The sequence below is a fragment of the Ictalurus punctatus genome, chromosome 5 (assembly GCF_001660625.3).
Source record: "Ictalurus punctatus breed USDA103 chromosome 5, Coco_2.0, whole genome shotgun sequence".
Classification (NCBI taxonomy): domain Eukaryota; kingdom Metazoa; phylum Chordata; class Actinopteri; order Siluriformes; family Ictaluridae; genus Ictalurus; species Ictalurus punctatus.
The window spans coordinates 29,507,333-29,531,820 of record NC_030420.2 but is presented as its reverse complement, the minus strand read 5'-3'; the positions used below and the strand labels follow the sequence as shown (position 1 = coordinate 29,531,820).

At 37.9% G+C, this 24,488-nt stretch overlaps 2 protein-coding genes across 4 annotated transcripts; both read right to left on the bottom strand.

The window, feature by feature from the left end:
- Positions 1–1,479: 1,479 nt before the first annotated feature.
- asb13b (ankyrin repeat and SOCS box containing 13b) lies at positions 1,480–7,757 on the bottom strand. 2 transcript variants are annotated; one of them, XM_053680406.1, is made up of 7 exons: positions 7,451–7,757; positions 6,395–6,552; positions 5,279–5,478; positions 5,048–5,198; positions 3,915–4,049; positions 3,585–3,776; positions 1,480–2,261 (listed from the first exon to the last, which is right to left on the bottom strand). In XM_053680406.1, the coding sequence occupies exons 2-7, from the start codon at positions 6,471–6,473 to the stop codon at positions 2,086–2,088; spliced, it is 933 nt and encodes a 310-aa protein (XP_053536381.1). In that variant the 5' UTR covers positions 6,474–6,552; positions 7,451–7,757; the 3' UTR covers positions 1,480–2,085. The 2 variants fall into 2 exon arrangements, with proteins under 2 accessions (XP_053536381.1, XP_017324503.1); XM_017469014.3 differs by lacking the exon at positions 6,395–6,552 and having other exon boundaries at positions 7,451–7,739.
- A 1,636-nt stretch (positions 7,758–9,393) lies between these two features.
- Positions 9,394–22,890, bottom strand: plekha2 (pleckstrin homology domain containing A2). 2 transcript variants are annotated; one of them, XM_017468902.3, is made up of 12 exons: positions 22,564–22,890; positions 15,573–15,722; positions 15,382–15,438; positions 14,484–14,532; positions 14,312–14,409; positions 13,271–13,405; positions 13,059–13,175; positions 12,893–12,961; positions 12,739–12,809; positions 11,421–11,484; positions 10,838–10,915; positions 9,394–10,092 (listed from the first exon to the last, which is right to left on the bottom strand). In XM_017468902.3, exons 2-12 carry the CDS (start codon positions 15,711–15,713, stop codon positions 9,811–9,813), a joined length of 1,161 nt encoding a protein of 386 aa, XP_017324391.1. In that variant the 5' UTR covers positions 15,714–15,722; positions 22,564–22,890; the 3' UTR covers positions 9,394–9,810. The 2 variants fall into 2 exon arrangements, with proteins under 2 accessions (XP_017324391.1, XP_017324392.1); XM_017468903.3 differs by lacking the exon at positions 22,564–22,890 and adding an exon at positions 21,868–21,886.
- Positions 22,891–24,488: the final 1,598 nt, after the last annotated feature.

Genomic DNA, 24,488 nt, shown 5'->3' with positions numbered 1-24,488 from the left:
TCTTTTATGGACACATCTATATTGTCAGTAAATAAAATACATTTATTTTCTTTTTTTTCTCCATTGAAAAACGCATAGAATAATATTGTAATAAATGGCTATAACTTGGTAAGGGAATGTTAAATGAAGACAAAATTTCATTTGGAATTCTAAAACATTCAAGTATGACTTTCTAAAGTAAAAAAAAAAAAACTTCATGAGGTTTAGTTTGAGTTCACAGTGTAAAAAAACCCCACCAAATTGTTTCTGGCGTTTTTCTAAAAATTCTGGATAATTAATAGATTCTTAGACAATGAAATAAAATCGGGACTTTAAATGAGTTAGATGGGAAAATTAAAAGTCTCCTGTTTAAAATGATATGTGGTACACAGGACGCGCGCTGTGTCACTCTCTCTACTAGATCTGTCTCTCGCTTTCACCAGATCCCAGCTATAGTTAGAAGTGACCCTTGATCTCTCTCTCACTCATTCATATTCAAATACAGTAGAGTCCCGGAACTTAGTTGGAATGTCTATAAAAGAAGACTGAATTGTTGTAATTTTGTCTCTTCAGAGAATGAAGTACTTTGTATGTTATCTTCAGGGAACGGAGGTGAGAACAGTTAGACGGGGTTTATAGGAAAATACTTGGGAATACTCGTGTCTTATTGGCTGACAGGTATGCAAGCTCAGTGGTTTTCAAAGTGGGGGCCGCCAGGGGGCGCCCGGGGGGCCTCAACAATTTGATGTGAAAATAAATGTATGTTTTCTCTCTCTCTCACACACACACACACACACACACACACACACACACACACACACACACACAAAATCAATTCCTAATGTAATGTAAAGATGTAAGAGGTAATTATTAGTAAGAGAACATTAGGGGAACGTTCTGCAAACCTAACAAACCTTACAAAGCTATGTTCTGGGAAATACATTTATTCATACATTTATAAATACATTTATTCATTTAACAGACACACAGAACACAGAAGATAAATGAACAGGCAGCAAAACAAAATACTTCACAAATGAATCAGAAATTCTACTACGATGACTTCAATACGTGCAAATCTGAAGACTTGATCCTACATTAAAAGTCATTTCTCGTCTACCGTAGCACATACTGAGCACAGCAACGAGCAGGACTGGACAATATGCACTTTGCATAAACTTGTGAATGTTAAACAGATAGCTCAGCGTATTTTCATTCAGCAACATATTTATTGTCTCTTGCTTTCTGCTTCGTGCACAACTTTGTCAATATGATGCGTTTTCTTGACCCAGAAACATCAGCTTGAAAACCTATTCTGCAGATTTATTCAAGAGTTTATCATTTTGAAATTCATCAGTATTATTACCACTTTTAAAGAAGACAATTAAGGCAACAATGCCAAAAAAATACTGAACATTATTCAAGTTTTTCCCATTACCAGTTTCATGATGCGTGGCATCACTGACACTCTTGGACTTGTTTAAAACAACAACAACAACAGGATTAGAGCACATTTTAATACTTTTAAACAAATACAGAGTAATATTTAATAATTTGTAAACTTTTTACATTGTGAACAGAATATGTACAATACATATTAGGATGAAATTAGATTACAAATATACAATTTACAATATATATTTCACTTTATACAAATGAGAATGTAAATATATCTTACAAATACAGTCCCATCTGAAAGTATTGGCAAGAGGAAGAGCAATTACTGCTATACATGGAAGACATTTGGGTTTAAGATCAAAAGATGAATATGAGATGACAGATGTGTTAAAACAATTTAAAACATGACCCCTTTTGTTTGAACCCACCTGGTTTTTCAAGTGATCAATAATATTGGAACACATGACTGATAGGAGGGGACTGTAAATGCTGCACAGACTGAGAATGAAACAGCTGAGTTTAGCGATCACACACTTGTTTCTTGTTTGGCCAGCGCAAAAGAAAAACTCATGTTGAATTTAGATCTGAGTATGAACTGAACCTTATTTATGCGCTACAATTTTAATAAAAAGACGAGCTATATTTCCAGACATGATTAACTGTGTAGTTTCCGTTATTCTCCAGAAGCATTGGTGAAATCGGTCTGCCTCAGTTCGGTTCGGCTTGTGTGCTGGTCAGGAGCTCAGAAAGCGGAGTGGGCATGTAAGTGAGGTAGTAGATCAGCCGATTGGGCAAACCCAGCTGTGGCACCGCGTCCAGTGCTCGTTTCCCCAAAGCACTCCTGAGTGCAACCCTGGTTAACTGCTGAAGACTAAGCGGTTCAGCTACACAAGCACAAAAAAACATACACAAAACAAAAAAGCAGAATATTACTGTCTTGTTCACACTGTAAATCTAGCTTTCAGGGATGCACTGAAAATTTCAGCCGCCGAAAATTTTCACAGAGCAAAGTGTGCCAGAGAAATGGGTGATGATGAATGGATTACATTAAAAAATGCCAATATTAATACAATTATACAAAGATATTTTAAAATGGGTTTTAAAAAAAAAATTCATTTTCGGTTTCCGGCCCAGAATTTTCCTTTCGGTGCATCATTAATAGATTCATTCTACATTCAGTTATTCTGACTGCATTTTACAGATAAACAAAATGAAGAATAAAGCTGCTTGCCATTAAAAATGTACGGAAGCCCAAAAGGCCATGCATTATCATTATTTTTTGCTTTCTTATTTTCGTGTGATCACGACTTCATTTTTCTGTGTATTCAACATAACATGTTTTTATTGTCAATCAAGCTGAAATAGCTCTACGTCTGTCAGTGTTTGACGACTTCCACATTAGAGTCTGACACTTGAAAAGGGGACACCCCTCTCTCTTCATGCGGAAATAAAGTCTGTCTCTACAGCAGCCAGTTATTAAATTTATGATGGCAATGGTGAAGACGCCAACGTGCATCCAACACCAGTCCCAATCACAAGATTTTCTCGTGATGAAATTACATTGTGAGAATCAGCTTTTTTTTATGCCGACGTCACGAGAAAACAAGAAAGAAAGAAAAATAATGCATGTCCTCCTAGGGCTTCCATAAAATTTAGTCCTAGGTCATTTAAAAAAAAACAAAACAAAAAAAAAACCTTATATTACATACTCAATTCTGATTGGTCTGAAGGTGTTGATTCATTTTCTATAGCAGCAGCTCAGAGAATAGTGGCAGCTACAAAGTATATATTAATGCACTCTTATTAATAGGTTATCGTCTCTATAGTAACGGCAAATTTTTTAATGTTCTCTGTGAGGAGATTTAACAATTATTAAACATTTTTGGAAGGAGTCTCCAGTATCAGCGCATTTTGTTTGTCTTGTAAAAAAAATTGTTTTTGTGGACAGTTCACAACATTAAATAATGTAAAAAAAATAAAATAAAAAAAAAAGTCTGTCACTCTTTAATTTATACAACACTGTAAACGCTGACACACTGCTGTTGTATAAGAGAATAAAACACTTCGGAATGTTACTGGAAAATAATCAACTTCAGGGTGGTAACAGTAGCTCTGCTTCATCACACCAATCCATCACTGAGTATTTTCCTATAACAGCATGGCCTGTCGTATTTTACTCTTCACGTGAAACACATGGTGAAGCTTACTTTCGTAGAACTTGAGGCAGAGCGCTGCAGCCGAGCCAGGGCTGGTGTAATCGATCGGCTTTTTGTCGAGGTTATCTCTGGCAAACACGTTACCCCCAAACTCAACCAACAGCTCAATCATCTCCAGGTTGCTTGCTTTAGCAGCATGGTGCAGGGCTGTCTCATGAATCTTTGCAGCATTTACGTTAGCACCTTTCAGATAAGATAATAAAAACAAACAAACAAACATTAACACCATCTACTGCTACAAACCTTGTAAAACAGTATATCATTGACCAAAGTAAATAAACTTACCAGCTCAGCCTCTGACTCTCAAGGCAAAGTCCTTACCTGCATTCAGTAGAATCTTGGCACAGTCTAGATGCTGCCTGGCACAAGCCACGTGAAGAGGAGTCCCGAAGTGGCAGTCATGAGCCTCCATGAGCGCTCCTTCGGCTATCATGAGCTGCACACACTCGGGGTTACCTGGTATACAAATACATATTAATATAGTGTATTCATTTGTGTTGCATTCATTCTATTTCGCTATTCACATCCATGTTATAGAAATATTTAAATCTGATAAGAAGCTGCACTCGCAGGTCACTGAGGAATAAAACACAACATGGCATGCTGTTATAGGAAAATAATCAATATGAGTCACTGTTACTACCCTGTGAGTTCATTATTTTCATTCATATCCTAGCTTTTTATTAATTATTCCATCTAAAATGTCATACTTTTTATCCTTTTATTGTTGTGGAACATTCACGAAACAAGGTTTTCCTTTTGAAATCAGTCTCCAGGTTTAGGGTGCTCATCGTACACGTCCGTGTATCAGTTGTTGCTATAGATACGATAACGTATTAAAAAGAGCACGTTAATATAAATCTGTGATTTGCATCCGGCCTTACTTTCAGAGGTGCTGTCATAGAGAATTAGTAAACCTCTTCTGACCAATCAGAATCAAGAATTTAGCAGTGCTGTGTGTACTTGAAAAATTTTACTTTAAGCTTCTGGAGCCCAACATACACCCAGGTTCTAATATCTTATTGTTTCTATACGGTATAAAATACTATATTTACAGGTGCATGTCAAAAAATTTATATCGTGGAAAAGTTAATTTTTTTCCCGTAATTTATTTAAAAAAGTGGAACTTTCATATATTCTTGATCCATTACACATAAAGTGAAATATTTCAAGCCTTTTTTTTTTTGTTTTAATCTTGATGATTACAGCTTACAGGTCATGGAAATAAAAAATCCAGTATCTCAAAATATAAGAATAAATAATTCATAATACAGAAATGTCGACCTTCTGAAAAGTATGGTACGACAATCTTTTGAAAATAAAACAACAATCTAAGTGAATGCACTTCTCATCGTATCATTACCCTGGAGACCGTGTTTAACTTGTCTAGATGGTAACTTGGACTTGGACATTCCAGCTATAGACACTGAGGGGGGAAAAACAGGTTCTCTTACCCCCCATACAGGCTTCATGAAGGGGAGAGAAAGTGAAGAGAGGAGGGTTTACCATGGCTCCATACTCCAACAGCAGCTTCACACACTCTAGATTACCAGCTGCACAAGCATCACATAACGGTGTGCTCCCATCTATGTTCCGGGCGTCCACCTGAAAGCAAGTCAACAAACAGTATAAGCAATTTATCAAACATCACCAGTGTTTACATGTCCAATATAAATAAAGCTTACATGGGCTCCAGCCTCCAGTAGCAGCTGAACGCACTGTGTTTGGCCTTGAATACACGCCTCATGCAGTGGAGTTATGGAGTCCACAGCCACAATGTTGACCAAAGCTCCATTTTTAATGAGCTGCTGAAGTTCTGCTGTTCGTCCCTGAGCTGCTGCTTCGTGCACTGCTGATCGGTCTGTCCAGAAGCCCAGGCCATGTGCTGAACACACAAAGAAAACAATTTAGAAATAATTCATATGACTAGACATGTGGCAGCTATTAGTAATAGTGTAGTTTAATAGGCAACACACATAGTGCAGTGATGCATGATGACAGTGAAGCATGCTCTAAAGGTGAAGAGGCTTCAGTAATTTTTATATCATGATAATATCAGCACATCTATACATGGCACATGACTGTTACAGTGCTAAGCATATTCTAGTGTTAAGTCTATCATTGAGCTAGGAAATACTTGAACAAGTATTTTTAAGCTCCTGGAGCCCAAACAGGTGTGTGGATTGATGGATTAGATGGATTGATTAGTGGGTGGGTTTACTGATGGATGGATTAGATGAATGGATGGGAGAGTGGATGGATAGATGGATGGATTAGTGGGTGGGTGGGTGGATGGATTGGATGAATGAATGGGAGAGTGGATGGATAGATGGATGGATTAGTGGGTGGGTGGATTGATGGATGGATTGGATGAATAGAGGGGTAAGTGGACAGATAGATGGATGGGTGGATGAATAAATAAATAAATAAATAAATAAATAATAATACCTTACATTTATATAGTGTTTTTCTAGATACTCAAAGCGCTTTACATAGTATGGGGGAGATCTCCTCAACCACCACTAGTGTGTAGCATCCACCTGGATGATGCAACAACTGCCATAATGTGCAAGAACACCCACCACACACCAGAGATGGGGATTATTAGAGGGCCATGATAGATAAGGGCCAATGGGGGAATTTTGCCAGGACATCAGGGTTATACCCCTACTCTTTACCAGAACTGTCCTGTGATTTATAATGACCACAGAGAGTCAGGACCTCTGTCATCCAAAAGAATGTGCTGTTTTTACAGTATAGTGTCCCTGTCATTATACTGGGGCACTAGGCCCTACACGGACCATAAAGTGAGCGCCCCCTGCTGGCTTCTCTAATACCACTTCCAGCAGCAACCTTAGTTTTCCCCAGGAGGCCTCCCATCCAGGTGCTGGCCAGGCTCAACCCTGCTCAGCGTCAGTGGGAAACCATTGGTAGGTGGATGGATGAATGGCTGGATACCCTGAGAGGAAATTTGAGAGGAAAATGTAAAGCTGTAGCTTTAAAGTTTCTTTAACTTTACATTTTCTGCCAGAGGGAGAGAAAAGACAGAGAGAGAGAGAGAACTTTGAAAGAGAAAAGAAAGGATGGTGAGGAAATGACTGTTTGTGTCTGTTATAACGTAAGTGATAACAGGAACTTTGTTATTGATTATTTTCCTAGAACACCACATCCTAAATTCTTTTATTCCTTATATAGTGGACTGTTTCTCAGCTCAGCAAGTGACACAGAGGTGTTTGCCAGTATCAGGTGAACTCATTCATCCCAGGGCCAAAATACAATGTATGTGTGTGTGTGTGTGTGTGTGTGAGTGTGTGACTGCTGTACTGAGAAAGAACTATTCGGATAACATCCACCCAGCAGTGATCATGTAGTTGTGCCTTTCCATTGATGGATGTGGTAAACAGGGTGTTGATAAAATGATGCATAGCAATATATGAGCTACACGTTAAGTAAATGATAGGTGTGTAATCAACATAAGTTCAAACTTTATTTACATTCTCAATTGTATAAAAAGAACAATGCAGAACCAGGTGTAGAAACAACAATATACTCTCTATAATCATGGAAAATATAGAGTACTGTATGAAGTAGATCAACAGAGCCTTATGATATAGTATAGGATCAATATAACCTTAGCTGCGATAATTAGCGACTGCACAAAACGGTTCCAGATCCAGATCAACTTCCTAACCATGATTAACGGAATGCATTTGCAAGCGTGAGATTTGTTTTAACATTTAATTCCTACTTAAATTCTCGGATTTATAATTTTTTATTTATTTATGGCGGAGTGAGCATGCTTTTTTTTTTTTTAAAGCTTAGTAGTTGTTCAATCAGTTTCCTAAGTAATGTCTTACCTATTTCACTAAATAGAGTTGGCCGTGTGTGTACGTCCATGTTCTCTTTTCATTCTTAGAAAAATCCGAATATACAAACTCTAATATAGATCCGCATTGTAAGTGGGTTGTCAGCTAGCTAACTCGTCTTGTTTACATTCTCCGTAGCGCTGTTAGCAACGAGCTAATTCTCCTTCCGGTATACTGCTGTGGAGTCAGTGACTGAGAGAAGGCACCCTGTGCTTCACTAGTATAAAATAATGGACACTACACACTATCATTGCATTAATACGTTGTATAGTATACAGTATTCGAGAAATATAATTTTCATATTAGCCAGCAAATAAAAAAACAAACAAACAATTGACACAAATCAGCTTCCGGTTTAGGTGCAGGTTCATTCATTTTACGTGGTCTTTTCTATCCCTGTTGGAAAAAAGCTCGTGTTAACTTTAGAGCACTGTTTTAACACATTAGTTTTTTTGTTTATATGAACAAAAACCACAAATATAATCATATTTGTTTATGCCACTGGACTGTTGAATTCTCGAGTTAAATTGGTCCTTAAAAGTTCTAACAGCAACTCTAGTAATAGTGCCGGCTTCAAGGCAAATCACACATATACATCAATCCACTCTTTCAAATAAATCATAGTTTCTATAGTAACAACTTTTACAGGGACGGATATGTGGACTAATATTCATAATAAATGACAAAGAAAAACATTTAACTGCGCTTTGTAACCGTCTGTAAGTTTTTCGCCACTGGAGAGACGTCAGGACAGAGGACTTTGTGCCTTCCAGTTAATCAGTAACATGACAAGCTGCATTTTGTCTCTGTTTATTTTATTACCTTCAAGAGAGAAGGAAAAAAACACAAGACTTGTAAGGCAAGAATGTTTTTTAAATATCTGCTATAGGATTAGTGATGTTCCTCATGTGACTATAAATGGTTCAAATGTAGGATATGTCATTAATAAGTTCACTCCCTCACTCACTTTCAGTAACCGCTTCATCCTTATCAGGGTCACGGTGGATCCGGAGCTTATACCAGGAATACTGGGAGTGAGGTGGGAATACACACTGGATGGGATGCCAGTCCATCGCAGGATACCATGCACACACACACACACACACACACACACACATTCACACACTCATTTGTACCTAGGGACAATTTATCTTAGTGAGTCCACCTACTGGCATGTTTTTGGGAGGTGGAAGGAAACCAGAGAACACAGAGGAAACCCATGCAGGCACAGAGAGAACATGCGATCTCAGGATCGAACGTAGGAATCACTTCCACCTGTTCATGAAAGAATTCTGACCATTCTTGCCCACTCACATGAACCCTCAACTACTGAGAGTACACTAGGGTCTCTGTATACAAGGTACTAACTCCTCTGAATTCTTCACTTCATTGCACTGTTGCCAACAGCTCATGCATTTATCTCATGCCTGCTGCCAACTTCCCTTCGTTCCAACTTCTTTCATTCCAGAGGGCTGAACAGCCAAGTTTTCTGTTTTCCCATTTCTGTTCCTGCTCCGACAATGCAGTGAAGGCGCTTACCTTTTTTCCTCTGCCATGTTTACTGTTCACTTCACTCCCTTCAATATACACTCATTTGACAGTGCAGATTTAACACTTAGCAAGAAAAATAAAGCATTACAGCATTATACTTAGAACTTGCCTGTTTAAGCCCTGTTGTTTTACACCCTGTATAACACAGAAGGGAATATTTGCAATTTAGCCAAAGTAACTTCTTTTTAATTCATAAACCTGCAGCATCTGTGCCTGAATTGCATGTGAACAGTTCTCCCAATTTATACTTTATTTAAATTCTTTAGCACAGCAGCATATGTTCCTGAAATGCATGTGAACAGTTCTCCCAATTTATACTTTATTTAAATTCTTTAGCGCAGCAGCATTTTACGCACACTTAAAAAGTACAATACAATCAAAAATAAACCTGTCAACATTTTTATTATCCATAATACTTTTAAGTGTATGCCATACATGATCAATTGTGGAGGAAAGACATACATGTGATAATTCGTACATGAACTCTCTATATTCACAAAAGACTATACAGCTCGTCTTAGTCATATTAGTTCTTATTTATTATTATTATTATTATTATTATTTTTAAACACACAAAAAAGTATGGCCCCTTCTTTCAGCACCTTTCATAAAATTTATTCACCTGTACAGTCTCACTGATGAGGATCTCAAAGCCATGTAGCCATGTTCAATGCTTTCCATCACACTTTTGTCTAAAAGCAGTTGCATGTTGTGTGAAGAAAACAAAAAAAAAAAGCACAAATAAAAGATAATGCAATACAACAAAGTGTGCTGGTGAGCAGCAATAGCAGAAAACAGATTTAGACATCAGAGGTGCGTATGTGCATGTCCATATCCATGGCAAAGTGTGGGTCTGTGGCAGATTGTTGAGGCTGAGAATGGTGTCTCTGGCGTATCCTTGACTCCGAGCTCTCCTGTGCGTCTGAGAGAGAGGGCAGCGAGCAGAAGGCGCTCTCTCTTATGTCTTCGTCAACTGAATGAGTCGCTTTCTTTGGGACCGGGGTCCATGGCTGCCAGGACTGTGCTGTGGAGCAGGATTTTATCAGGGGTGGTTTCACCTGGCTGGAGGTGAAACGATAACTCTGTCGGAGAGACAGAAAGAAAGTAGGTGAAAATGAAAGGTTATTCAAGAGTTACTGGCTCTTATTAATTAAAGTTCAATCAAAAAGCACATATTCTGAAGTGCAGATTACAATGTGTGAACTGTCTCTCCTTTACAAAATTCTTACATGGCACTGAAATATTATTTGAAACAAAACCACATCCGTCATTTCCTTGTACACATATTTATAGGACACACCTCTATTTACCACATAATGCAGGTTACACAAACCCCACCTTAATTTATAGTAGCATAAGGGTAGTGAGAAACAGCATTTATGCACTATTCTCTAAATAAAACACATAAGAACAAAGTTGTAGTATTACTAGAAAGAAAATGCAGAATGTCTCACAAATTAGATCATATAATTAAACTGGTAGCTGAGACGAATGATCACTGATGCTGAACACAGACGGAAGGAAACTGAGAGGAAAAGAAAATTGTTTGCTGAGGTTTAGCTAGAAGTACTGACTTCTGAAAGCCCCACAAATAGATCTGCTTTTGACAGTCACAAAGAATAACGTAGAGATTCTACATTTATTATTAGTGAATTTCCCACTGGAATGAATAAAGTGATCTATGTATTAATATTAAGGAGGATGGCAACCTGTGGATAGATTTAAGATAAATCATATAAACACCACTTTCTGTGAATTATTATTATTTTTTGTAACTATCAGACTGATTTTTGATTTTGATGAATAAAAGCACTGTGTATACATTACCTTTGATGGTCCTCTAAAATCTTGAATTTTTGATGAAATGTCTTTTATCCAGCCATTCATTTCTTCAGGTGTGTCTGTCTGTAAAAACAAAACGGAAAAAAAAAAAAACAACAACCACCAATCATTCTGAGTGAAACTTAAACACTACAATACATCATTATTACCTGGCCATATTCAGCAATCACAACAAAATAACCCAAAGATTATCCTCAAAATGCTCAATTCATTCATTCTTTTAACCTTGAGTATTCCCATTAAAGAATAAAATAAAATCTGGTATGGACTAGTTAGCTTTCTATATCATTAATTGTGCAAAAACCCACAACTTCCTTTAATGATAAATCTTCAGCATTACATATGGAAAGATTTAACCTGTTTACTACAGCTTATTAAGCATGTTTAGAAAATGCTTCACAGCTCAACTGAGTCACTGTACGGTCTAAAAACAGGTGTTTACACCACGCTTGGGCAACAGTCCATTTAGACAGACATAATTAAAAAACAGTCACATTCAAAACGCACACAGGTGCACAGCACACATACGATCTGCTTTAGTAAGAAGATTAGGGCACTTCAAACCAACCTGAATGTAGAAGGTTCTTGCGTTTGTGATGATCTCAAAAAGGTTGTCACGTGACAGCAGATCCCTGACAATTTAACAGGAATGTCAGAAAAATATATTCAATTAAGCTTCAGAAAAAAGTGCTCTATTAATCAATCACTGAACTTTAATCTGTTTTCCTATTTTGATTTTCCCATTTCAAGTCCCCCAAAACAGCACAAAGATTATAAATAAAAATATCTAATAAATACCAAACATTAAAAATTGCCCAAAAATCCGGCATCGTGACTCTCATTGGCATTTATTAATAGCTTTCATTTGTGGAAGGAGTCTCCAGTGTCAGTGTATTGTTATAATCAGTCATTTCTGGCACAGCAAGGACAAAGGATTTTTACAGTTTCACAGCTACATAACAAGCTGTGTATGTTTAATCTTATTAACTTCAGGAGAGAAAACAAAGAGAGGTTGGTGAGGGAACTACTGTTTATAGCTGCTATAATGTAAATCAGTGGTCACCAACCCTGTTCCTGGAGATCTACCTTCCTGAAGACTTTAGCTCCAACCATAATCATACCCATCTGACCATCTAATCATTGCCTTAAGAAGTTCTTGATCAACTAAAACAGGTGTGTTTGATTTTGGTTGGAGGATGAAACCTGCAGGTGACCTGCATGTACCCAGAACTACCTTGTCTTGTGCATGTTTCACAACTTTAAATGTAACTATAAACCGATAAAAAAAACTATGATGTGTCATTCTTTAAAGAATAAAAATAGTAACTGGTGGCAAATTGCTGTTGTATAAGAGGAATTACGCACTGTGCTGCTTTAGGAAAATAATCAACTTCAGAGTGTTCATGTCAGGCTCCATTACACCATCCTGTCATTGATTATTTTCGTATCAGTGCACCCTGTTGTATTTTATTCCTTACACAGTAACAACTAATGCACAGGAATAGTTCGGCAGACGTTTTGCATTATTTATAAACAGACTTAAAGTAAATTCTATAATTGTTAACAATTTGCTAATACCAATTTTTTTCTAAGTAGAAAAATAGAATAGCACAGACTTAATTTTTTTTTTATTGACGGTCTGCAACATTAAATGTAACTTTAAATGGATAAATACGATGGCGTATTTCTTTTCTTAATGAAGGAAACTGTGTAAATGTCGACAAGTTGTCATGGTACAGTATAAGCAGATAAAACGCTCGAGGGTGTGCAGGAAACTAATAAACCCAAGGGTGGTAACTGTAACCTTGCTTCGTATTTTCCTTTAACTGCACACCCCAGAGTGCTTTACTCCTTACATACTGTACTGCACCAATATGTCTACTTACCCTGATTTTACAAGGCACTCGTGAACCTTCTGTATGTCCCTCAACCGAATACTGCGTAAGGGATCTTTATCCTACAAGTAAGATGTTTTAATGGTTAATATATACATTTCACTTCAAGCCCAAGCTGCGTTAGGAAATGTTTACTGTGTCTCACCGTTTCATTTTTAAAGTAACTCACAGTCTGGTCATCTAAAATGAAAAATCTTCTTTTCCAGCTTTTTCTCTGCAACATGTGGAAATAATCAGTAAAATCAGAGCCTTGAGGTGATTTACCTAATTTCATTAGTACCATTAAAGTCACGTGACACACGCGGCATTACCACGTTGCCTTGTTTGACGCAGTATCCTGATCTCAGAATGTTTGGCCGTAAACTCTGGCATCTTCTCAGAGTCACATGTGGAGCCACTTCATTAGTGAACACATCATCTGATTCGTTCTAGAAAATACACACAAATGTTTTGAGTTTTCTTTAGACCATCACCGTCTAATTAACCCTGTGAAATGCGGAAAAACACAAAAGCAATAAAGAACCTGCTGGACCGGTGTTTGGACCACCACGCCTCCCACAATTGCTGTTTTGTAGGCCTGCCGACTTGTTGACTGAGTTTGGCTCGTCACAGGGGCAATGTCTGCGCTCTGAGTGACCGGTGATGGGTTTTTCGGAACCTGAACATGGAATTAGAAAATGATGCATTTCTGCCTTGGTGTTTATTTATTTATTTTTAATAGCTTAAAACACAAAAATGCACCTGAAGAAATGTGCAAATAATTTTAGCCTTGGTAAACCATGAATTAGAAAGTGCATATTCAAATTTACAAATATTCTCCAAACACAATATGGTGAAGAGAGGAGCACTGTGGTCAGAGGAAATAAGAGGAACAGCACGCACACGCACACACACACACACATCCCCCAAGCTATGGAACCAAATTCAAATCAGCACTTTACTTCCTACTGTGAAGCCCTCACACACACTGAGCCTCTGCAGCCTTCAACAAAAACTGAGCTCTTCTTCTGTTTTAATAATGTTCATGTGTTCTCACTCAAGTGAGTGATATCTACTGTAAAGTGCTGTCTGTTTATTACAAATTAGTATATGTATACTGTACATTACTGTCTCTCATGTAAATGAGTGTGTATTGTGTATATAATTTTTTTAGTACTTTGTATATTGCATATTATATATTGTGCAATTTGTGTTCTCTTTTGCTGACTCCAACTCCAAAACAAATTCTTTATAATCTTGTACTTGGCAAATAAAAGTTTCTAATTCTGACTCTGATCCTGATTCTGGTCCTGATCTGATTGTGACTCTGACTGTGATCTGATTCTGATTTTAAACCGATTCTGACTCGTATATATTTCTGATTCTGGTCTGCCTCTGACTCTGAACTTTTATGACTCTGATCCTAATCTGATTCTGGCCTGTTTCTGATTTTAAACTGACTCGGAATCTAATTCTGATCCTAATCTGCTTGTGAGCTACTGAAGGAATTGTGTTGCATCGATCAACAGCGCAGCAGACGCATTTAAAAAGACAACAAAGTATTGTATATACATGTTTGTCTTACTGTAATTTTAGTGGCATTATTCAGGGTGATGACCCACTCCTTTAAGTCCACGGCGTCGTTGGCTTGCAGGAAGTACCGTCGAGACAAAGCATTGATCACTGCGTGTAACAACACATGTTATTTTCTGTTAAATGAATTCACACAAGAGACAGAACACACAACAGGCACTCACCAAAGCAGAACTCCGTTTTGGGCTTCTGTTTGATGGAGACTTCGCTGACCTTTAAACAGTTGAGAAGTTAAAAAGAAAGAATGAATGTAAGTCTGCAAAACAGTGTATATTAAATATTATGGGCACATTTGACAATACTTACAAGTGTAAAAAAATAAAGGCTTAACATTGCTGGGGTTATTTGATAGCAGACGGTATTTAAAGTGCAGGGTATTTTTCTTTTGATTGTTTCTAGGTCAGTGCTTTAACACATTAAGTCACATCAAGCTGTTTATTATAATAAGTATATAATGGGAAAGGCGTAATGTGAAACTCAGTGATTTATGTTTATATCATTTGATAGTACACTGTAGTCATAAACAGTAGTGTGGGAGAAATATGGTGGTTCTAGGTCAGTTTTAACACACTAAACAGACGTTAAGCTGTTTCCTCATAGTGGATATCCACAGAACTGAAAACACTTAAAGTGAAAATTATTAAGCTACTTTTTGATTACTATTTTGTCTATTTGGGCGATGGGTAGTGTGTGAGAGATTTCGTGTTTCTCGGTTTCTGTTTTGGTACATAAATCGAAAATCATTTTTGAATTTCCCACGTTATCCAAACTTTGAGCACTGTCATGTGTAATGTGATGAAGGAAAGTTGCACTAATTTCCATTAATTTCCCTTTAGTAAAATTTAGCATGGCTCAACATTAAGGAGTCCAAGCAATAACCACATTATTGTTGCATTTACAAATGAACCTATAGTTTTTTTTGTTGTTGATGTTGTACCTGTACTCATCTCATGAGCACAGCAAAATCCTTTCTATGCACATATTAATAAATAAATAAATAAATAAATAAATAAATAAATAAATAAATAAAAATAATCATAATAATAATAATAATAATAATACCTTTGAAATGTAACTCAGCCTTAAACTTCCAACAGATTCTGCTCCCTCTGGCAAATTCTGCTCTCAAGAAGACATGCAAAACAAATAAAATGGTTTAGGAGCACCTGTGCCGAAATCAGAAAACTTCCTGCACTAATAATAATAATAATAATAATAATAATAATAATAATAATAATAATGTCTAGCGGCACCTGTGGATTATCCATGTACCAGAGGAGAGAGTTACGCGGCGTATCCAAGATGAAGTAGCGCCGGTAAAACTTGCCGCTGTTCTCATTTTCCTCTATGTCCAAGAATCCACAGATGCGATTGTGTCTGTCCAGGTAAGGCATGTCCCAGAACTACCGGAAGCACACAAAGAGAGCTGTTAACGCCTCCGCGCGCGTATATGCGTGTGCGCACGTGTGCATAAAAACGTGTACGTCACACACGTATAGCGCGCGAGCTGCCACTCAAGGCCGTGCGCTACAGCCTCGCGCCCTGTCTGTCTAAAATCACTGTAACGCACGACCTCGACTGGATTACTGTTTTTCTAACATGGTAACAAACAATATACTCAAATCCAACGTTCAACAAACAATGCCATTTATTATTAATAATATTTGCGATAACGCAGTGAAGTCAGTTTAGGGTAAGCTCTGGTTGCTAAGCAACATAACTACGCACAGAACATTGATTTAAAGATTAGGTTTATTGTAGATTTATAAAACAAAACCAATATGATAAAACCCCGTGTTCAATAAATAATTTAATTTATTATCAATGCCCTGCTAAAAAAAACAACAAAAAACAAAACCAAACAATAGAAACCCTCATGGTTTTTGTAATGGTTTTTAATGGCTATAATGGAAACTGTAATGGTCCCTGTGGGTCTGTACTGGTAATTTATTTCCTTCTATTGGTGGCATGTTATGTCTAGTGGATACCACTAGGACCAGTAATGCTAATGGTTTTAATGGTTAGATGATTGTTTGTAATGGTATTTGTAGTGGAAACCAGAAGAATTTCTGTGATGGTTTCTACAGGTTTTTTTTTTTTTTTTTTTTTCTCTCAGCAGGGCGATTATTCCGTTAATTTTTATAGACACAACAGGTCAAACTGTAACTAGATGTGTAACTTTAAAAAAAAAAATTGTTTTAAACCAGGCTCATTAATGCAGAATTTAATTATTGTGGTGCAGTCATAGGTGTGCATGCTGTATATGCAGTGTCTCTTTTTCCCATCTTTGCTGAAATTCATAAGACAAAAAAATCCAACTTGTCACGTTACTGAGAAACCAGAATGCATAAAATCCTTGTCCTGAAGGCTCTCCCGAGGCGGAAAATTTACTGACTGTTACAAAGCACTGAAACTGGAGACTCCTTCCCTAAATTTTAAATAAACATTTCCTAACAGAAATCTTCATCATATCAATGATTAAACCTTTTCTTTATTAAATACACTATATGGCAAAAGGTTTGTGGACATTTGACCATCACACCCATATGTGGGCCTTTCCTAAACAGTTGCCGCAAATTTTTAAGCACACAATTGTATAGGATGTCTTTGTATGCTGTAACACTAAGATTTTCCCTTCACTGGAACTAAGAGGCCCAATCCTGTTCCAGCATGACAATGCACCTGTGCATAAAGTGAGATCCATGAAGACATGGTTTGCCAAGTTTGGAGAGGAAGAATGTCGAGTGTCCTGCACAGATCCCTGACCTCAACCCCACTGAACACCTTTGTGATGTGAGCCACTGACATCAGTGCCAGACATTATTAATACTCTTGTAGCTTGATGGGCACAAATCCCCACAGCCATGCTCCAAAATTTCCTGGAAAGCCTTCCCAGAGCACTGGGGGTTACTGTAACAGCAAAACAGCAAACATTAAGGCCATGGTTTCGGAATGGGCCCATATGGGTGTGACGGTCAGGTGTCCACATACTAGTTTTTGCTAGTAGCCAGTCTATGGAGATTAAATAATGACAAAACTTAAATGTGAAGAACTTTTGATTCAAAATCATAACTTCTTGCAACTGTGTAGCACAATCATGTGCCTGCATTTTGGCCACTTTAATAGGAATCCCTGTACCCCTGCTTATTAATGCAATTATCTAATCAGCCAATCATGTGTTTGCAGTGCAATGCATAAAATCATGCAGATACAGGTGAAGATCTTCAGTTAATGTTCACATCAACCATCAAAATGAGAGCGAGAGAAAAAAGTGATCTCAGTGACTTTGGACATGGTATGGTTGTTGGTGTCAGATGGGCTAGCTTGAGTATTTAGTGCATAGGATTTGTCTAACTAGAATTGGGTGGTCAGTTTTTGGTAATTTGTCAGTTTGGGGATTAGAAGAATATATATAAAAAAACTACAGGGTATACATTCATGACGCAGTAAAGCCTTTAGAGTAGAATTTGAATGCTTTAATGAACATGCATTTAACAAGTCATTACTTGTTAATTTAATGATTAATGTCTGTTAATCAGTCTGAAAATATATTACATTGTCATTTTATAAATGAAATTATCACCAAATAATAATAGTAACCATGCTCAGCTTTGAGCGCTGCTCACATAAATGAAAAGGTGAATGGTGCACTGTTCCCCTGCACTCTGGCCCAAGTTACCCACTGGCTGCAAAACACTATTTGCAAGTATGCAAACCATACTTTGGAGGTAAATGCCCATTAAAAGGCACACAAAGTTTTTGCTGAACTTTATCACATATTTTCTGATCAAACTTAGAATCAGAGGTTAGAATTCTGGTGGATTCCATAATAATGACATGAGTCGTTTCTCAATATGCGTTCTTATGCGATCTTGCATTCTCGTGAACTAGTTCTACGTCATCATCCACCGCTGAAGTTCAATTCCAATACTCAAGAACGCAAGTACCGGAGACGCATGAAATTACCCGGATGTGTTCTTGATATCGAGGACGCATCAGAAGCAGACCTGAGTGCACCAAACCCGCTTGAAGTCCCAGACGTCACGGCAAAACAATAGCGGATGACGGAAGCCTGATCCATACCTACGCATCTAAAAAGAATGATTTTGCTATATGATTTAGATTGAGAGATATACGAGGTTGTTGAAAAGTCCAATTTATCCCTCAGAAGTATTTTAATTAAACTATGCTAGCTTCCATCCTGAGGTAACGGAAAACTTGTTAGCTTAGTTTTTAGTTAATGTGAGGTGGCAGTTTCAAACAGTGAGCTTACTACATTAAAACATGCTTAATTAACTTTTGGTTAATCAGCCAGTTAACAGTACATCCATTAACCAGCTGAAACATTACTTAGGGAGCACTGAAGAGATAAGGGACCCTGTCCCACTATTAGACATATACTGGGATGATACACTGTGCAACAAGAACAGCACATCTCAATTCTCGCAAAGATGCGTTCTATGTCCTCCTGTCCTTCCGAGTTCGTTCTTTCAAGGTAGTCTGGAGTTTTAGGGAATTTTCACCGTCTGCAACGGGAATACCGGGAGTCCGACCAGTTTGGAAAAGTAGAGTCTGACCAGTCTGATCGGTCTGAAGGACTGTGTCGAGTTTCATAACAGTCAGACAGTTTTAGTGCAAGTCAATGGGAATTTTGGCCACTTTGAGCTTCTGTACCGAGACTTCCGGAATTCCGATCACTTCGAAAAGATATAGCAACGCGAGTCAGAACAGGCTGAAGGTCTGTGCCGAGTGTGGTGCATGTAGCTTGAAAGCTCTGGGAGGAGTTACAATTAAATTTTTTTGGGTCTCAGAAGAATAATAATAAGCTTATAAAGCAAAACAGTATGTTGGCTTTCTCAAGCCAACATAATGACTTCTCCATTCTCAAAATTATTCAACCCCTTCATGGGAAGCATCTTTAGTACTTAGTAGAGCACCCTTTTGCTGTTATGACCTTCTGCAAACAAGATGCAAAACCAGACACCAGCTTCTGGCAGCGTTCCTGAGGTATCTTAGCCCATTCATAAGCAATGGTCTCCAGTTCAGTAATATTCTTGGGTTTGCGTGCTGCAACGGCCTTCTTCAAATCCCACCAAAGATTTTCTATGGGGTTCAATCAGGTGACCGTGATGATCCTGTAGAATCTTCCAGCACTTCTTCTGCAACCAAGCCTTGGTGGAATTTGAGGTATGCTTGGGATCATTGTCCTGTTGGAAGGTCCAATGATGCCCAAGCTTCAGCTTCCTCTCAGACGGCATGAGGTTTTCTCCTAGAATTTCCTGATACTTCAATGAATCCATCTTGCCTTCCACACACTGCAGGTTTCCAGTGGTAGAGGATGCGAAACAGCCCCAGAGCATCACCGAGCCACCACCATGCTTGACTGTGAACAGAGTGTTCTTTCTTCATTCTTCTTTCTCCAGACATACCGCTGATCCATCATGCTGAAAAGCTCCAGTTTAGTTTCATCGCTCCACAGAATAGAATCCCAAAACTTCTATGGCTTATTTATATGATTTTGAGCGACTTTTCTTGTGCTTTTGGGTCAGTAGTGGTGTACGTCTTGGAGTTCTGGCATGGAAATCTTCTGCGTTTAGTACATGCAATACTGTGCTCACTGAAAGCTCAGTGCCTGTTGCCACCAAGTCTTGCTGCAGGTCTTTTGTAGTCACTTGAGGGTTTTTCACAACCTGCCTTCTCAGAAATCTGGTTGCAGCTGTTGATAGTTTCTTTTTTCTGCTCAGTCCAGGTAGTGTAAGCACTGTTCGCTTAAATGATAAATGGTCTGCACTTATATAGTGCTTTTTTTTTTTTTTTTTTTTTTTTTTTTTTAAACCTTAGCAGTTCTACAAAGTGCTTTACACTATTTCTCATTCACCCATTCACACACACATCAATGGCTGCAGAACAAGCAACTTAACTTTGAACTTGTGAATTATGCTTCCAACGGTGTCTCCAAGAACATTCAGTGCCTTCGCTATCTTTTTGTATCCTGTTCCTTGTTTGTGAAGGGCGATGATCTCTTCTCTTAACTTTTTGGACCATTCTTTTTTTTTTTTTTTTTGACTCAGCCATATTTCTAACATGCAGTCAAATGTGACACTCAACAAAGCCCTAGCCAGTTCAGGTATTTCATATGTTTTCTGCCCCTAGACAGTTCAGGTATTTCATATGTTCCAGCTCAAGCAAACCTGGTGCAACAAATGAAGCCCTCGATTAGTAGCATCAGGTGTGCTTCAGACAACACATGTTTTGCATATTTATGCTGTTGTGAGAGATTCTGTTCAAGGGGTTGAATAATTTTGAAACTGGAGGAATCATTATAAGTTGCATTTTCAGTTGAATTTCGGGAAACCACTTGAAGCATTCGTTGTGTTGAAGTATTTCAATTGCTTTTGTTTGATTTGTTCAATACAAACAGCTGAAAGTCTGTAAATTTTGGAAATAAACCTGATTTGCAATGAGGGTTGTATAATTTTGATTACAACTGTATGCACCGCATTCTTGTAATGTATAGTAGGGATATACCGATCTGTTATTGTATAATCATATTAGAGCCAATACTGGCCTGATGTCCTGGATCAGTAATGTGTTTGATTTCATACGTGATATCTTCTGACACTGACATATTTCATGCTGTGTAGTTGACTGACAACACAACAGAAGGCGATGTACATGAACACGACACAACATGCCTACAAGGTAGGTGTACCTAAGTGACCACTGAATGTATATTACTATTTAAATTCAACTTATCAAGCTTACATTTGGTATAATACATAAGGAATACAACACTACTGGGTGTACTGTTATAGAAAAACAATCTATTAGAGTGTGAACAGTGGTGGTATGTCAACCCTGAAGTTGATTATTTCCAACACCTGCACATGATGAAGTGTTTTATTCTTATTACACCACAGCAATTTGCCAACAAGTACAATATATAATATATCAAGGAACGACGCGTCATACTTTTCACCCGCTTATAGTTAACGTGGAATGTTTTGTCTCAGCGAGACAAGTTCATACATTCACTTAATGAAAAACCTCCAGTGCTACTTACAAGCAGTAGGCTGTTAAAAATAACACACTACCATAAACTGCCATAGTTAGTATAAGTAGTGTGTGGTTTGGCACGCAGCCCGTGAAAGTAAGCGCGCGGTAAAGTATTTTTCTGCACATCAACTAGGAAGCTTCCTGAAATTTCCATACCTGCTGTCAGCCTATGCAAAACTGTTTGAGCCGAAAGTCTTTGAGTCTTTTGTTGTAACCAAACAAAACCACCTTAAGCATTTCTATAGTATAATACACTCTCAGAAAAGAAAAGCCTACTAAACGGAATCTTTCCTTGTCACCGTAGGAGGTACACCTCAAGTGTACACCTTCTGCACATTTAGTATGTATCATTTAACTAGAAATGCGCACGTAATGCAAACTGAAATCTTTACTTTGAAAACAAATTATGGTCTAGTTATGTACCTTAACATTTTTTAAAAACTCAAAATATAATAAATCCAAAACCACATATCAAATCCATAAAAGACGTACCCTTGGAGTGTACCCCCTCCGCTTTCAACTATCTTTCTGAGAACGCACTCTGTATAATACTGAGCTTGAAGAGACCAGTCTCCGGTGCATACCTTCAACCAAGAAGCATACAGAAATGTCCTTATTTGCTTACACCACCACCACCACCACCACCACCACCACCAGTCTGACCTGAAGCTTTATGAGTAGGTTAGAATAAATCAAACCTAAACTACTACATGGAAGCTGGTTGACGGTTGAAGAGACCAACAGTTGGTAGGGGCCACATCCAAAATGGCACACTAAACATGTGGTGGTTATATAATATGAGGAAGCATTCTACATTTGCTAGATCTGCTTATACACTAAATATTTATGATTCATCCGTATCCTATTCCATGCACTGTTTTATCTCAGATAATAAGCTAGACTACTCTACTACACAGTAATACAAACGAATGAGCATATTATGCCATTTTGGGATATAGTGTGTGGATTTTTTTCAATGCTTAATTAAAGCATCTGTCTGAAGCAAGAAAAAAAGAAGTCCCTGCAAAAGTCCTAAGATCAAAGAGGAGGTGGATAAGTGACGTCACTAGCCAGGATTGGGAACAAGTTCCTCCTGAACCTCAACAAGTTCATGAGCGCAAAAGTGCCACACCTTAATATCAGCTCACACACACATAGAGAGAGGGAGAGAGAGAGACTCTGACATACCGATTGTGCCCAGGTTTTTGTAGTCCTGGATCCTCTTGCTACACTGTTAAGAGTCGCGAGCGCCGCTGAATCTCATGGTACTGAGGAATAAACACGCGTTTTGGAGCAAGACCCAGAGAGTTAGCGTTAGCACATGATAGCAGTGACATGGCTTTTTCCGGGTTGACTGCCGTTGAGTTAAAACCGCGCATCCGGTTGTGTGCACTGCGTTTCTAAACAGAAAGAGGAACACGAGCAGTGCCACAATATGAAAACACACTACAGGTCCACATGGACACACACCACAATCTAATGGCGACTTGAACAACAGTGTATCATAAAGATGAACACGTGGCAGAATGTAAACAAGCTTCCTCTGCCACTTTCTAGATGTAGATATCTACATAGGCTTAACTTTGTATTATTCTCCTTTCTTGTTTTAACATTAGACGATATATCATTTCATATAATCAAGTTATGGCGTGTTATTTCCAAAAAAAGTTGACTCATCATACTAATGAATTTGTGTGGAAGTAGATTAAAATCGACTCAAACGTGGGGACAACTTTTACTTGAGACGTCTTTGCAGCTTGTTGTGGCATCAAACCAAACTGTGCACACAACTTATCACATGTAACAAGCCACAAAAAAAATCCTTAAAGAAATACCACAGAAGAGGGTAGATAAAAACATGAACAACGTCAGAAAACTCTCCATTACGAAGCCACTTCCTCTGTGTCGAACGAGTCGGCTCTTTGAGGGTGAACTTTCAGAGCCGAGTCGCATATATGAATCGTTAATTTTTATTATTGTTATTTTTTTAAATATAGGTAATGCTGTTAGTCTTGGAGGTAATGTAATCAAAAATGCTTGCAAGAAAACCTCTTTTAAACATCTGAGCTGTTCGTTAGTGTGAAAGCTGAGACGTGTGTTTGATTCAGAGCTGTATGTGTGAGGAGTGTTTCAATGGAGCATCAGTTCGAATCTGAGCCGAATGGAAACGAATCTTCTGAACGAAGCACAGACACAAGCAGCGGAGACGCTGCTGTTGTACTCGGCAGTGCATACAAGTATTGTCCTGCCGATTTAACCATCATTTATATATATATATATATATATATATATATATATATATATATATATATATATATATATATATTTTAAATAAATAAAACTCAAATAATGTTTTTTTGGGGTAATTGTATGGTAGAGTATGATTTCGTGAAACAATTCCAGCCCGGTAAGCTCTATCACAAATTATAAAATCGCAACCTTTGTCCAGTAAAAAAAAAAAAAGAGAGAAAAAAAAGCACCGTGTGTGAGCCGGAGGAGTCGACTCCTATCAGTGAGTCGGACGAGCCGACTCCTATCAGTGAGCCGGAAGAGTCGGCTCTTATCAGTGAGCTGAGCCAAATGATCTGATTCACTGAAAAATTCTGAAGAATTCATCCTCACAGTTTAGTGATGGGCGGATCGAACACGAATCGGTTCATAATCTATTCTTTATTTATTTACAGATATGCAAATAAATATAAATATACATTAGCAATGTATATGATAGGTAATGTATTTGAGTTGATATATCTTTTGTCTATTAATGCTGTGAAGGTGTAGGATGATGACTGACACAACACGACACCACCCTGTCGTTGATTATTTTCCAATAACAGCATGTCCCACAGTGTTTTACTCCTTATGTATTATACAAAACATTTTAAACTTTAAAGGCTGATTGGCATGTGGGACATGCTGTTATTGTAAACTATTTGGTAGTATAGCTGCAATAGGTATATCTGTCACAGCAATAAGTATAGAGTTCCATAAAATGTCTGATGCAGCTATGTAAAGTGTGGTGTCCAGTGGTATTGAGTCATACTGGGTTAGATGTTTGACTGGCCCAGGTAATTGTTGGGAGGCAAGAGGGTGTTGAGTAATCTGAATGCCTC